Raw genomic sequence first — 13,573 nt, forward strand, 5'->3', positions numbered from 1 at the left:
CCATCACTCTCTTATTTTGAAGACAAGCCACTGGTCCACCAAACCCAGGACTGTGCAATGCCCAGAGCTCTGTGGCAGAGCACATGCTTTGCATGTAGGAGGTCTCGCATTCAAGTCCCGACATCTCTGATTAAAAGCATCTCAGGCAGCAGCAGGGCTGGGAAGAGACCTGAGAGAGCCAGGCGGAGAGGACAACATGGATCAAAACGGATCTCCAGTCTCCTTCAGGGGCAGCGCCTTAAATTGCCAAAGTGGTGGAGGGAGGAAAGAGGTGAAACCTGGCTGTCAAAATCTTGAGCTGAAGCCCTGATACATCTTGCAGAGTGAAGACAGCATGGACTTGGAGTGCCTTCTGCACACCGATTTAGGGTTGTTAGCATACTAAATCTTTATGCCCCAAGATGATATTATTATTTTTCAACAAAACAGTTCTCAAGGTGGTTTACATAGCAAAAAAAAAAAAAAAAGATACCGGAATGCGAACTGCCTCCACCTTTCCTGAAGGCCCCTTTCTAAACATACTATTAATTCGTTTTGTTTTAATGCTGTAACCTGGTTTTCAGGGTTTTTTAATTGTTCTGATTGTTTAATTGTTTTTTATGATGTTTTAATTGTTAATTGATGTTTTACATTGTTTATATTTCTGTTTTAACTGTTAGTGGTTTCAATGGTCTTGTTTTAATTGTAAACTGCCCTGAGCCACTTTAGAAGGGCGGTATAAAAACCGAACGAATGAATGAATGAATGAACGAACATCCCTTCCCAGCTCTCCATTCCAGCCATTCCTTCACAGGCAAATGCACAGGATCCGGGCGCATACTGCAGCTGCAAGTATGTGGCCTGCAGAAGCATAGCTGTAGCAGAACACGGGCATGAGAGCAGGGCTAGAACAGGCCGCCTCATCCCAAAGGCAGCCATAGAGGGCAGGGGCCAGAAACAGGGAGGGGTGGCCAAGGGCTCCCTCCCGCTCTCTGCAGCTCCCAGGGTCCGCTTCCAGTGTGGGGCCACTGCCGTGTGGCACCTCTGCATCTTGGAAGGAAAGCGCCGCTGGGTCTGCCTGCTGCAAGGTCCTCTCTGGCCTCTTTCCCAGCTCGGGAACTAATGGACCAACTACATCTATCCAAAGGAGTTGTTCATACAGAAGTGGGCAAAGGCTTTCTGCCATGAAGGACCCAAGGCAGGCAGAGAGAGGGAATGTTCAAAGAACCGCACATTTTCCACCCAGAACTTCCCACCGTCTCAGGGGACACAGCAAACTTCATAACCCAACAGGTTTCATGTCCTTAAAGTAAAGCATCCCCATAATTTTGAAGAACCAAAGAACAGCCCTGCAGGGACAGACTAAAGCTCCGTCTGATCCACTGGTTCCAACAGGGCTGCCCAGATGCCTCCAGGAAGCCCTCAAGCAAGAGGCCCAGGGGCACCTAATGAGTCGGGGGGCGTTGAACAAGATGCAGCTGCCTCTGGCTCCTCTCTTTCCCATCCTGCCCCGGGCCTGCGCAGCTCTACCTGATGAAGGCCAGCCTGCAGGCACTGTGGCTCTAACTGATGCCAGGGAAGGAGAGAGAGGAGCAACCGGAGCTGCCGGGAACCAGAGGTAGCTGCACCTTGTCTGGCACCCTGCAGCTCATTAAAGGAGCCACTACTGAGTAGGCCTCTCTTGCTGCTGCTCTGCGGTACACTGCCTCTAAATCTGGAGGCTCCCTATCGCTATCATGCCTATAAGAGAGAGATAGGCGCCAACTCTGCTTTCAAAGCCATCTAACCTTGTGGCCATGAACATGCTCCGTGACTGTGAAGTACTTTCTTAATTCACTCAATAGGTGATGGATGGGCTGGGAGGCTAAGGCATTCCCTTTACCAATGGTTCCCAACCTGTGGTCCTCCACATCTTGCTGAACTACAACCACCATCATCCTCGGTCACAATAAATTATAGCTGGGGATGCTGGGAGTTGTAGTTCAGCAACACCTAGAGGATCACAGGTTAGGAACTCCAGACTTATACTATCTATCCCAGGCCCCACATAGAGGAGTCCCCATCAACACTGAAACCACACACAACAACTGAGAATAGGAAGAAGACGACATTCCAATGAACATTACTGTAGCATTAAGTAAGAGGCTGCTTTGTGAGGCCTCTATGCCTAAAGGCAGGATAAACAACAGCAACCACATCCACCCACACCCACCCACACCCCACAATTCAAACAAACAAAACAAACCAGCCTCTGGATCTTTCAGTGTCATAAAAAAGTTCAGAGCAAATCCCAAAAAGTGTTTATTTAACAGATATCAACTCTTCTACTTGGTATGATCTTCCTGTTATAAATGCAATTTTATTATATCGCTGTGCTTAATTGGATTTTCAAAGGAATTGTAATGCAATCCATATGCCTGTATTATGATGAAGCTGTTATCCAGCAATTTGAGTACGTAGGAGGAAGAAAACAAGTAGCTTCATAAATAGAAGTTATTCCTTTATCGAAAAAAATCAGTCTCTGTCTGTTACTTTCTGTCAATTTGCATTTTCATACTTCCTTGCAGTGTACGAGCTAATTTGGTGCAGGGTGTTGTCAATATGCTGATGACACCCAGATCTATTTCTCCATATCAGCTTCGTCAGGAGATGGCTTAACCTCTCCAAATGCCTGCTTAGAATCGGTAATGGGCTGGATGAGGGAGAACAAACTGAAGTTGAATCCAATCAAGACAGTCACAGAGGTACTCATTGTGGGAGGCCGGAACTTAGGAAGTGGTTTAGATCTGCCTGTTCTGGATGGGGTTACACGTCCCCTGAAAGATCAGGTATGTAGCTTGGGAGTGCTCCTGGACCCAAACCTCTTCCTGGTATCTAAAGTTGAGTTAGTGGTCAGGAGTGCTTTTTATCAGCTGTGGCTGATATGCCAGTTACATCCATTTCCTGAGACACACGATCTTAAAACATTGGTGCATCCAGGCTTGACTGCTGCAATGTGCTCTACACTGGGCTGCCTTTGTACATAGTTCAGAATTGTAACTAGTGCAGAATGCAACAGCCAGATTGGTTTCCAGGGCCACCCTGGAGACCAAGCCATAACTCCTATTTTAAAAGAACTACACTGGCTTCCAATTTGTTTCCGGTCAAAATACAAAGTGCTGGTTATTACCTATAAAGCTCTGAATGGCTTGGGCCCAGGGAGAGGAGAGCTAGTCTTGTGGTAGCAAGCATGACTTGTCCACCCTGCTTGCATATGAATGGGAGACTTGGTGTGTGAGCACTGGAAGATATTCCCCTTAGAGGGATGGAGCTGCTCTGGGAAGAGCAGAAGGTTCCCAGTTCCCTCCCTAGCAGCATCTCCAAGGTAGGGCTGAGAGAGATTCCTGCCTGCAACCTTGGAGAAGCCGCTGCCAGTCTGTGAAGGTGAGCTAGGTAGACCAATGGTCTGATGCAGTAGATGGCAGCTTCCTTTGTTCCCATTTAAGAGAGCGCCTTCTTCGACATGAAGCCCGCAGCCTATTAAGATCATCGGGAGAGGTTCAGTTGCAGTTGGCAGCGGCTTGCTTGGTGGCGACCCAAAACCAGGCCTTCTATAGGGTTGCCCCGAGGCTCTGGAACACACTCCCAAGCGAAATCAGAATATCCCCATCTCTGGTTGTTTTTAAACGACTTTTGAAAACTCTTGTTTCATCAGGCTTTTAGTTTATGATGTTTCAAAGTTTTATTTATAGTAATTTTAATCTGTTTTAAATTATTTTTTAGGTTTTGGTTGTTTGGATTGTGAACCATCCTGAGATTTTATATTGGGTGGTATATAAATGTGACAAATAAAATAAATAAAATAGTTTCCAAACATTTTGCCTATTCCCCCCCCCCAGGCATGTATGTGTGTGTGTATGTGTGGCGCACCTTATTCAGGTGTTGTACCTGTGTCTGAATATCTGTACACATGTACATGTTCTTTGGTGAATGATTGAACATACATTCATTTTAAAAGTGAACTTAGGTGCAGGTCCTGAAAATGCATGATACAGATCCAAAGTCTATTGCTGTATGTGTTTCCAACATAATGTGTGAAGAACTGAATGTACAGATCTGTACATGCGTACACTGGACACAGATTGTATACGTGTTGAACGTAGCGTGTGAACAGGGCAGTCTTCAATATTTTTCAAGCGGAGGCTTCTTTGGCAAAAAAACAACCCATTCAAAAGGTGAGAGCCATTTCCCACCGTGCTGACCTCTGCACAGACGGAGCCCTCTCTAAAGACCTCTATGGGGGAAAGTGCAGGGAAGAGCTACACTTTCCCAGCCCTCCATGCACACCTCCCAAGATGATGCAGGGGCCCCAGGCAGCTCCGTTTCCTTTAAAGGAGCCCTTTAAAGGGCAACACAGCACTGCATGCTGGGGACAGTTGTCACCACACAGTGCCTGGGGGACTGTGCAGAGTATTCAGCCTTATCTGAAGTTTCTCAGGGGCCCAACGAACAAGTAGCCAGGGAGTCACACTTAGGGTTGATTAGGGCCACCGCTGGTCCCCCAGGTCTTACAATGAAGAACACTGGGATCGGATTTGCATGTGAAAGCAAGATTTTTATTAACACCCCCTGAGTATCCCTTTGTCCCTGTCCATTCAGTCTACCAGCTTTGCTGTCGCCTCTCAACAGTGAGCTAATTGCTTCATGGCACACCCATCTTGGGCCAATTCTGTCCCTGGCAGTGTGCCATGTGCCCACTGATCAAATGGGACAGGGCTCCTTCATTAGCCTTCATTGGCCAATGGCCAATGGCTGCCTAGCAAAGAATCCCCTCACCCAATCCAAGGCTGCTACCCAGGAAAAGGAAGCATCTCCTCTTGGTCAAACACAGGGTCTCTTCTGTTGATAGTACAGAGGAGAGACAGATCCTTTCTGCTTTTCAGCCCTGCATGGTAAAAGTCCTTCCTGTGAATGAAGGGCACTACTAACAAATGCCAACTCAATCATTCATGGCCTGCTGGACTAATCTGCTCATAATCACTCCACTGAGAGTTTTAGCTCCAAACAGTCTAACTTGTCTGTAGTTAATTTGGAATTACTTATTATGACTAAGACTTTGCTGTGTGCAAAGTGGTTTGTAATGAGTGGCATTCTGCTTTGGACCTTGGTCCATACTAGGACTTTCCAGGCTTGAGAAAGCTCCTCGGCTCTCAACAGGCTGATTTTGCTCAGCCTCAGATGAGAGGGGAAGGCCACTGTGGCCAGGGATGATGGGAGATGTAGTCCAACAACATCTGGGGACTCCAGTTTGAGAACCCCCAGATTACCCAGTTCCTCTTCACACTTACAACTCACACATGAGTTCTGCTGCCAGAGTAGTAACCACTGCTTTTGCATGAGCGCAGGCAAATCAGAACACAGCCTTTTGGCTGTCAGGGCTCTTCATTGCTTTCTCTGCTCTTTAGGTTCTAGTTCGCCAAGAATACTTCCTTTTCCCCCAAAACAAGCATGGTTTTTTGGAAGCCCAGACTGTTTCCAGATCCCAGGAGAATTGCAAGACCATAAGGACAGCCCTCCCAGATCAAACCAAGGTCTCCTTAGTCCACACATGCTGCTTCCAAGATTTGCCAGCCTTTAGGAAGGCCACAAGCAGGGGAGGCAGCTACAGCCTTCCTTGCTCTTTGTCTCCCTTGAGCAACTGCAATCCAAAGGTACACTGCCACTGAATGTGAAGGTTTCATTTAGCTATCATGGCCAATAGCCACTTAATTCCTGCCCTGCACGAATTTGTCGAATCCTTAAAAGCCACTTAAGCCAGGGGCCAATACTGCCCAGAGACCCAAGTTTTGGGCGGTATAGAAATATTTTAGATAGATAGATAGACAGATAAAATCCTGTAGCGGTACTTTCCATAAAGACGTGCTGTGGGAAGAAGTACTTTCTCATGCCTGACCTGAATTAATTTTATTCAGTGAGATCAAGTGACAAAATAATTTCTACCTACTTCCTCCATAACACGCGTAATGTTATATTAGAGGTCCTCCGTTTAGCAGTATTTTCTCTAAATGAAAAATCTTCAAAAGCTTTAGCCTTCCCTCACAGTGAAGATGTTCCCGTCCTGGTCAATTTGGTTGCCCTTTTCTGTACCTTTTCCAGCTCTACAACTGCTTTTTTAAATAGGGCAACTACAGTGCAGGAAATCCTTGCCTCTGGCAACCAAAAATCAGTAACAATTGAACCAGGCCCCATAATTTGTAGAATGGAGGTTCCATTTAATGTACAGCCAGGGTTCTCAATCTTGGGTCCCCAGATGTCATTTGAACTACAACTCTCATCATCCCCAGAGACAACAACCAAAGGTCATTGTGGCAGGGGATGATGGAAGTTGCAGCCCAACAAGCTTGAGCATCCTGGTGTACTGGATTATATCGTGCACTGGTTTACTATAACATTCCTGGCACCAATAAGTTGTGTTTGATAACCAACAAAAGGCATCTGAAATGTGGACACTTGCATAGATGGGGCCAAATTTAGTTATCGTCATTAACAGCTGTTGAAAGACTTGTCCTCCATGAATGTGTCCAGCTCCTTTGTGGATTCATCTAAGCCAGGGATTCTCAACACTGGGTCCCCAGATGTTATTGGACCAACTCCCATAATCCCCAGCCCCAGTGGCCTTTGGTTGGGGATTATGGGAGTTGAAGTCCAATAATATCTGGGGACCCAATGTTGATCTAAGCCATCCCGCCCCAGCCCCCAGACCAATGTTCCTTCTAACAGAGATTCCCAGACGTTGCTGACTACAACTCCCAGAATCCCCAGCTATAATGGCTTTTGCTTGGGGATTCTGGGAATTGTAGCCAACAACATCTGGGAATCCCTGTTAGAGGGAACACTGCCCCAGCCATCACTCTCCTTACCTGTTCGTATCTCTGGCCACATCTTCGTAGACGCTCTGCACACCGATCTCCAGCCTGGTGCATCCGTACGACAACATGTCACTCAGGTGCCGCTTCAGGCAGTAGTCCGGCCTGGTCTCTATGGTGATCCCGATGCACTTCGTCAGGCTGCGCTCAGAGTATCTAAGGGGGCAGGAGAGAAAAAGGAAACCCAAAGAATTGAAGCCCTCTTTATGCTCAACTAAGGCACTCCCATTCAAGTCAACATAAACAAGAGTCCAAACACCAGACATGATCTGATCAGCAAAAAAAGGTGCATTAAGCTGGCCTAAGGCTGCAACAGTTGATCCACAGCATATGTTTGCAAGTCGCGTTTGTGACAATTCTATATTCTGAACAGTCTGCAAAATATGAATCTCCAAAGTCTGTCATCTAATTCTTCTCTCGGCAGGTAGCTCTTGCTGACAAATAATCTGGCAGCTGATTTAAGAAGGAATTGGCTGCTGCATCTGAAAACATGTTGATATTCTGTCTTGCGTAACAGCCAGGGATTGTGTGGCGATATTTTCTGGGAATTTAAGAATGGTGTGTGTGTGTGTGTGTGTGTGTGTGTGTGTGTGTGTGTGTGTGTGTAACCTACAAAGTTGCTTCTTAAGGCTGCTTCAGACAACTTCCAACAAGCAGATTAAATAATGGTGTCTAAAGGAGGATTAACTCCTTTAGTGATCCGAGGAGGACAGCATGAGGATTTCTTTTGCCCTGGGTGTAGAAGCCAAGCCAAGCTGAGACACAACCAGGCACTTTTGGCTGCACCATGCAACCAGGGTGCAGGACTCATGGAGCTCTATACTTAAAAAAAAAAAAGTATAGTAGCATGTGATGTGGCCTCCACAGACCCATGAAGACTAGGGATGTGCACGAACTAGTTTATGCACTCCCAGGAGGGTGGGGTGGGGTTTGCTTTAAGGGACAGGGAAAGTGCTGCCTACCTGTCAGCCCCCAAACTGCCGCTTTCCCCCTGCTGGCACTCTCCAAAAAAGCAGGCGTGCAGGGCTTGCAGCCCCGATCAGCATCGGCACACTCATGGCCAGCGTGCATGCGCGTCCCGTGTTTTTTGGAGCGTACCAGTCGGGGGAAAGTGGCGGGGGCTGATGGGTAGGCAGCACCTTCCCTGTTCCTTAAAGCAACCTCCCCACCCTTCGAACAGGTTTGAATGCACTTGGCGCTCGACCAAACCCATTTGGCACTCCAGGAAGGGGGGGCCAAACGGGTTTCGTGCACATCCCGAATGAAGACACCCCCTCTCTTCCCTGCATCAGAAGGAACCCAGCCTGCTGGCCCGTTCAGATTTCACACCGACTTGAATGTCATCAGGCGGCTTGAGAAGCTGGACGGGGGACAGCCCAGAGATACTCGCTCCTTCCGGCAGCCAGCCCACCCTGGGAAAGACCCAGGAACTGAGAAGGTAAATGAGGTAATATCCAATTAACTCGAGATTAATGTATTTTATACACTGGATGTGTTATCCCACGTGAAAGAGGCTAGAGACCAGAAAGTAGGATAAGGCTACGTTTGTGAGAGTGCGTTTTATTTTATAATGTGCTACAAATCACTGTAAAGGTAAAGTGTGCCGTTGAGTCGGTGTTGACTCCTGGCGACCACAGAGTCCTGTCATTTTCCTTTGGTAGAATACAGGAGGGGTTTATCATTGCCATCTTTATTGCCATGTCTATCATTATGAGAGGAGAGTTGGTCTGGTGGTAGCAAGCAGGACTTGCCCCCTGAGCTAAGCACGGTCCACCCTGGTTGCATTTGAATGGGAGACTAGAAGTGTGAGCACTGCAAGATCTTCCCCTCAAGGGATGGAGCCGCTCTGGGAAAGGCAAGAAGGTTCCACATTCCCTCCCTGGATTCTCCATAATAGGGCTGCGGGAGATTCCTGCCTACATCCTTAGAGAAGCCGCTGCCAGTCTGTGAAGACAATATTGAGCTAGATAGACCAATGGTCTGACTCAGTAAGTATATGGCAGCTTCCTATGTTCCTATCTCCCATGCAGTATGAGCAGATGCCTTTCAGCATCTTCCTATATCACTATATAGGTGTTTCTCTTAGTCTGGGAAACATACCAGCAGGGATTTGAACCGGTAACCTCATCCTTGCTAGGCAAGTCGTTTTCCACTGCGCCATTAGGTGGCTACAAATCTCTGTATTTTCTCCTTAATACTGTCTCTTCAATTTTTTTGAACACAAGTCCTCTTTTGGGGGCCCTCGTGACACAGATGGAGTTGCAGTCAGAACTCCTGCCACAGATGGAGGCGTCCAAGGTCCTCGATTTCACTTGCCGTCCCTCCGAAGGCAGCTTTGCAAAGCTGCTGCCTTACCACTGTTCCAAGCAAGGCGCCTCCATGAAAACATCAATAATGAGGGTGCATTTGTGGACATCCCATTCAGTTTTTAGAAAGGAACAGAAGCCCAGCATTTCACCCAGGGCTTTGGGAACAGAGGAACACAGGAAGCTGCCTTATACCGATTCAGACCATCCAGCTCATTACTGTCTACCCAGACTGGCAGCACCTTCTCCAAGGTTGCAGGCAGGAGTCTCTCTCAGCCCTTATCTTGGAGATGCTTCCAGGGAGGGAACTTGGGACCTTCTGCTCTTCCCAGAGTGGCTCCATCCCCTGCTGAGGGGAATATCTTACAGTACTATGTAGCCTCCCTTTCAAATACAAACCAGGGTGGGTCCTGCTTAGCATTTTAATTCAGGAGGGCCCCCAAAAGAGGACCTGTGTTCAAAACCAACGTTCCTCCCTGGCTTTCATCACACTTATCACAGCACAAATGGTGCTGCTTTTATCACATTTATTATGCTCCTATTGCACTGAATGTTTTTATGGACTTTAAAACAAGGTGGATTTGAATTGAATGGTTGTGCCATCGAGTCGGTGTCGACTCCTGCAGACCACAGAGCCAGGTGATTTTCTTGGTAGAATACAGTAAAGGTCTATCCTTGCCTTCTCCTACGCAGTACGAGATGATGCCTTTCAGTACCTTCCTATATCGCTGCTGCCCAATATAGGAGTTTCCCATAATCGGGGAAAACACACCAGTGGGGATTTGACCCAACAGCCTCCTGTTCTCTAGGCAGGTTGTTGGAGGAAAAGTAGAGAGAAAGGTAAGTAGGTAGGTCAATATAAAATACATGATGAGGTTTGCCTGCCCCTCAAATTTGGTTCTGATATAGATACAGACTTCCTTGGAGCTCCAGATGCTGGGATGAGGTTTGCACAAGTCAGGATCATCCTTGGTCTCAGACTAACCTACCTCACAGGGTTATTGTGTGGATAAACATAACCATGTACAGTTCTCTGGGCTCTCTGGGGGAACAGCAGGATATAAGTGTGTGTATAAACATAACCAAATCAAATATCAAATCAAAAACAAAGCCTCTAGATCCAGCTGGGATATTCTGATAGGGAAACATTCCTGGAGGCCACGCAACACTCCACAAAGCCCCTGCACACTCCACTGGCCGGCCAGCTTCCTCCTCCACAAGATCCGGCACACACTTTAACATCTACCCAAGTCCAGCATAGCGAGCCAGCAGAATCCAGACTCCCTTCGGTTTTCACTGAATGAATGGATGAATGACGGAACACTCGCCTTCTACGGATGACTCAGAACCAGCCCATTGCCACAAAACACAACCAAGCAGAACAAGGCAAAAGTTCCTATTTAATTTTAGCCTCATCATGATACTTTGAAGTTCTAGGGAAAATGCTTTAGGAAGAGGAACAAAATTAAGCTTCAAAAAGATGCAAAATGTCCATGCACAAATAAAGCATAAAATATTCCCTACTTACATTTACTCACCACTGAAAGAGTGCACAGCAATAACTATTTGTCACAGCAAATATGCAGCATGCTCTGGTTGGAAGGCGTTCCTTTGCAGGAGTGCCTTTGTTGCTGCTGGAGCAGAGAGCCAAGGGCTTCCTGCATGGCCTCCCAGCAGTCCTGGGCTCCTGGGAGGTAAGTAGGGAGGAGAACCGCTCTCCTGGGAGCAAGCATAAATGGTCCCTTTTGCTGAGCAGGGTCCATCCTGGTTTGCATTTGAATGGGAGACTACATGTGTGAGAGCACTGGAAGAGATTCCCCTGAGGGGGTGGGGCCACACTGGGAAACAGCATTTGCATGCAGAACATAAGAACATCAGAACAGCCCTACTAGATCATCAGGCCCAAGGAAGCCCATCTAGTCCAGCATCCTGTCTCGCACAGTGGCCCACCAGATGCCGCTGGAAGCCACAGACAGGAGTTGAGGGCGTGCCCTCTCTCCTGCCATTACTCCCCTACAACTGGTACTCAGAGGCATCCTGCCTTGGAGGCTGGAGGTGGCCTATAAACCTCTGACTAGTAGCCATTGATAGACCTCTCCTCCATGAAGTCATCCAAACCCCTCTTAAAGCCATCCAGGTTGTTGGCTGTCACCACATCCTGTGGCAGAGAGTTCCACAAGTGGATCACGCGTTGTATGAAAAAGTACTTCCGTTTGTTGGTCCTAGACCTCCTGGCAATCAATTTCATGGAGCGACCCCTGGTTCTAGTGTTGTGTGAGAGGGAAAAGAATTTCTCTCTCTCCACTTTCTCCACACCATGCATGATTTTATAGACCTCTATCATGTCTCCCTGCAGTCGTCTTTTTTCTAAACCAGAAAGCCCCAGGTATTGTAGTCTTGCCTCATAAGAAAGGTGCTCTAGGCCCCTGATCATCTTGGTTACCCTCTTCTGTACCTTCTCCAGTTCGAAAACGTCCCTTTTAAGATGTGGTGACCAGAATTGTACGCAGTACTCCAAGTGTGGTCACACCATAGTTTTGTATAAGGGCATCATAATATTAGCTGTTTTATTTTCAACCCCCTTCCTAATGATCCCTAGCATGGAATTGGCCTTTTTCACAGCTGCTGCACATTGAGTCAACACTTTCAATGAGCTGTCCACCACGACCCCAAGATCCCTCTCCTGGTCCGTCACTGACAGCTCGCATCCCATCAGCATATACTTGAAGTTGGGGTTTTTCGTCCCAATGTGCATCACTTTACACTTGCTAACATTGAACCGCATTTGCCATTTTGTCGCCCACTCCCCCAGTTTGGAGAGATCCTTTTGGAGCTGCTCACAATCCGTTTCGGATTTCACTACCCGGAAGAGTTTGGTATCATCTGCGAATTTGGCCACCTCGCTGCTTATCCCTACTTCTAGATCATTTATGAATAAATTAAAAAGCACCAGTCCCAGTACAGATCCCTGGGGGACCCCACTTCTTACTTCCCTCCATTGTGAAAACTCTCCATTTATACCTACCCTCTGTTTCCTGTCTTTCTACCAGTTAGCAATCCACACATGTACTTGTCCCCTTATCCCATGACTGCTAAGTTTCCTCAGGAGTCTTTGATGAGGAACTTTGTCAAAAGCTTTTTGGAAGTCCAGGGACACTATGTCAACTGGATCACCTTGATCCACACACTCGTTGACACCCTCAAAGAAGTCCAAAAGGTTGGTGAGGCAAGATTTACCTTTGCAGAAGCCATGCTGGCTCACTCCCAGCAGGGCCTGTTCTTCTAGGTGCTTTACAATTTTATCCTTGAGGATGCTTTCCATCAATTTGCCTGGAACGGACGTTAGGCTAACTGGCCTTTAATTTCCCGGATCGTCCCTGGATCCCTTTTTGAAAATCGGTGTTACATTTGCTACTCTCCAGTCCTCTGGTACAGAGTCCGATTTCAGGGATAAGTTAAATATTTTAGCAAGGAGGTCGGCAATTTCACATTTGAGTTCTTTGAGGACTCTTGGATGGATGCCATCCGGCGCTGGTGATTTGTTAGCTTTCAGTTTTTCCAGACAGTTTAGAACATCATCCCTTGTCACTTTTATCTGACTCAGCTCTCTAGCCTCCATCCCTAAAAAGCCTGGTTCAGGAACAGGTATATGCTTAGTATCCTCTGCCGTGAAGACAGACGCAAAGAACTCATTCAGCTTCTCTGGAACCTCCATATCCTCCTTAATAATCCCTTTCACTCCCTCATTGTCTAATGGTCCAACTGCCTCCCTGGCAGGTTTCCTGCTTCTGATGTACTTAAAGAAGTTTTTGTTATTCCCCTTGATACTTTTGGCTAAATGTTCCTCAAACTCTCTTTTTGCCTCCCTTATTGTCACCTTGCATTTCTTTTGCCAGAGTTTGTGTTCCTTTCTGTTCTCTTCGTTTGGACAGGCCTTCCAATTTTGGAAGGAAGTCTTCTTCCCTTTTATGGCTTCCTTGACGGTACCCGTTAGCCATGCTGGCATCCTCCTGGACTTAGTGGCACCTTTCCTCCTTTTGGGTATACAATCTTTGGGTATATAATCAGAAGCTTCCAGGTTCCCTCCCTGGCAGCATCTCCAGATGGGACTGGGAGAGACTCCTGCCTGCAACCTTAGGGAAGCCGCTGCCAGTCAGTGTAGACCAGGGATTCTCAACATGTGGGTCTCCAGAAGTAACTGGACTTCAACTCCCATAATTCCCAACCAAAGGCCACTGGGGCTGGGGATTATGGGAGTTGAAGTCCAATAACATCTGGGGACCCACACGTTGAGAAACCCAGGTGTAGACAATACTGAGCTAGATGGGCCAATGGTCTGACTCAGTAGAAGGCGGCTTCCTAGGTTCCTGTCTCATGTGGGTG

General features: G+C 47.3%; 1 protein-coding gene across 1 annotated transcript in view; it reads right to left on the reverse strand.

Annotated features, from left to right (window-relative positions):
- ELP3 (elongator acetyltransferase complex subunit 3) overlaps nt 1–13,573 on the reverse strand; it is a 119,165-nt gene that overhangs the window by 69,633 nt on the left and 35,959 nt on the right. Inside the window, exon 8 of the mRNA XM_053249380.1 lies at nt 6,879–7,040. Within this exon, the coding sequence (XP_053105355.1) occupies nt 6,879–7,040 (162 nt within the window). The remainder of the gene's footprint in view (nt 1–6,878; nt 7,041–13,573) is intronic.

This window comes from Hemicordylus capensis, chromosome 1, assembly GCF_027244095.1.
Source record: "Hemicordylus capensis ecotype Gifberg chromosome 1, rHemCap1.1.pri, whole genome shotgun sequence".
NCBI classification, from domain to species: domain Eukaryota; kingdom Metazoa; phylum Chordata; class Lepidosauria; order Squamata; family Cordylidae; genus Hemicordylus; species Hemicordylus capensis.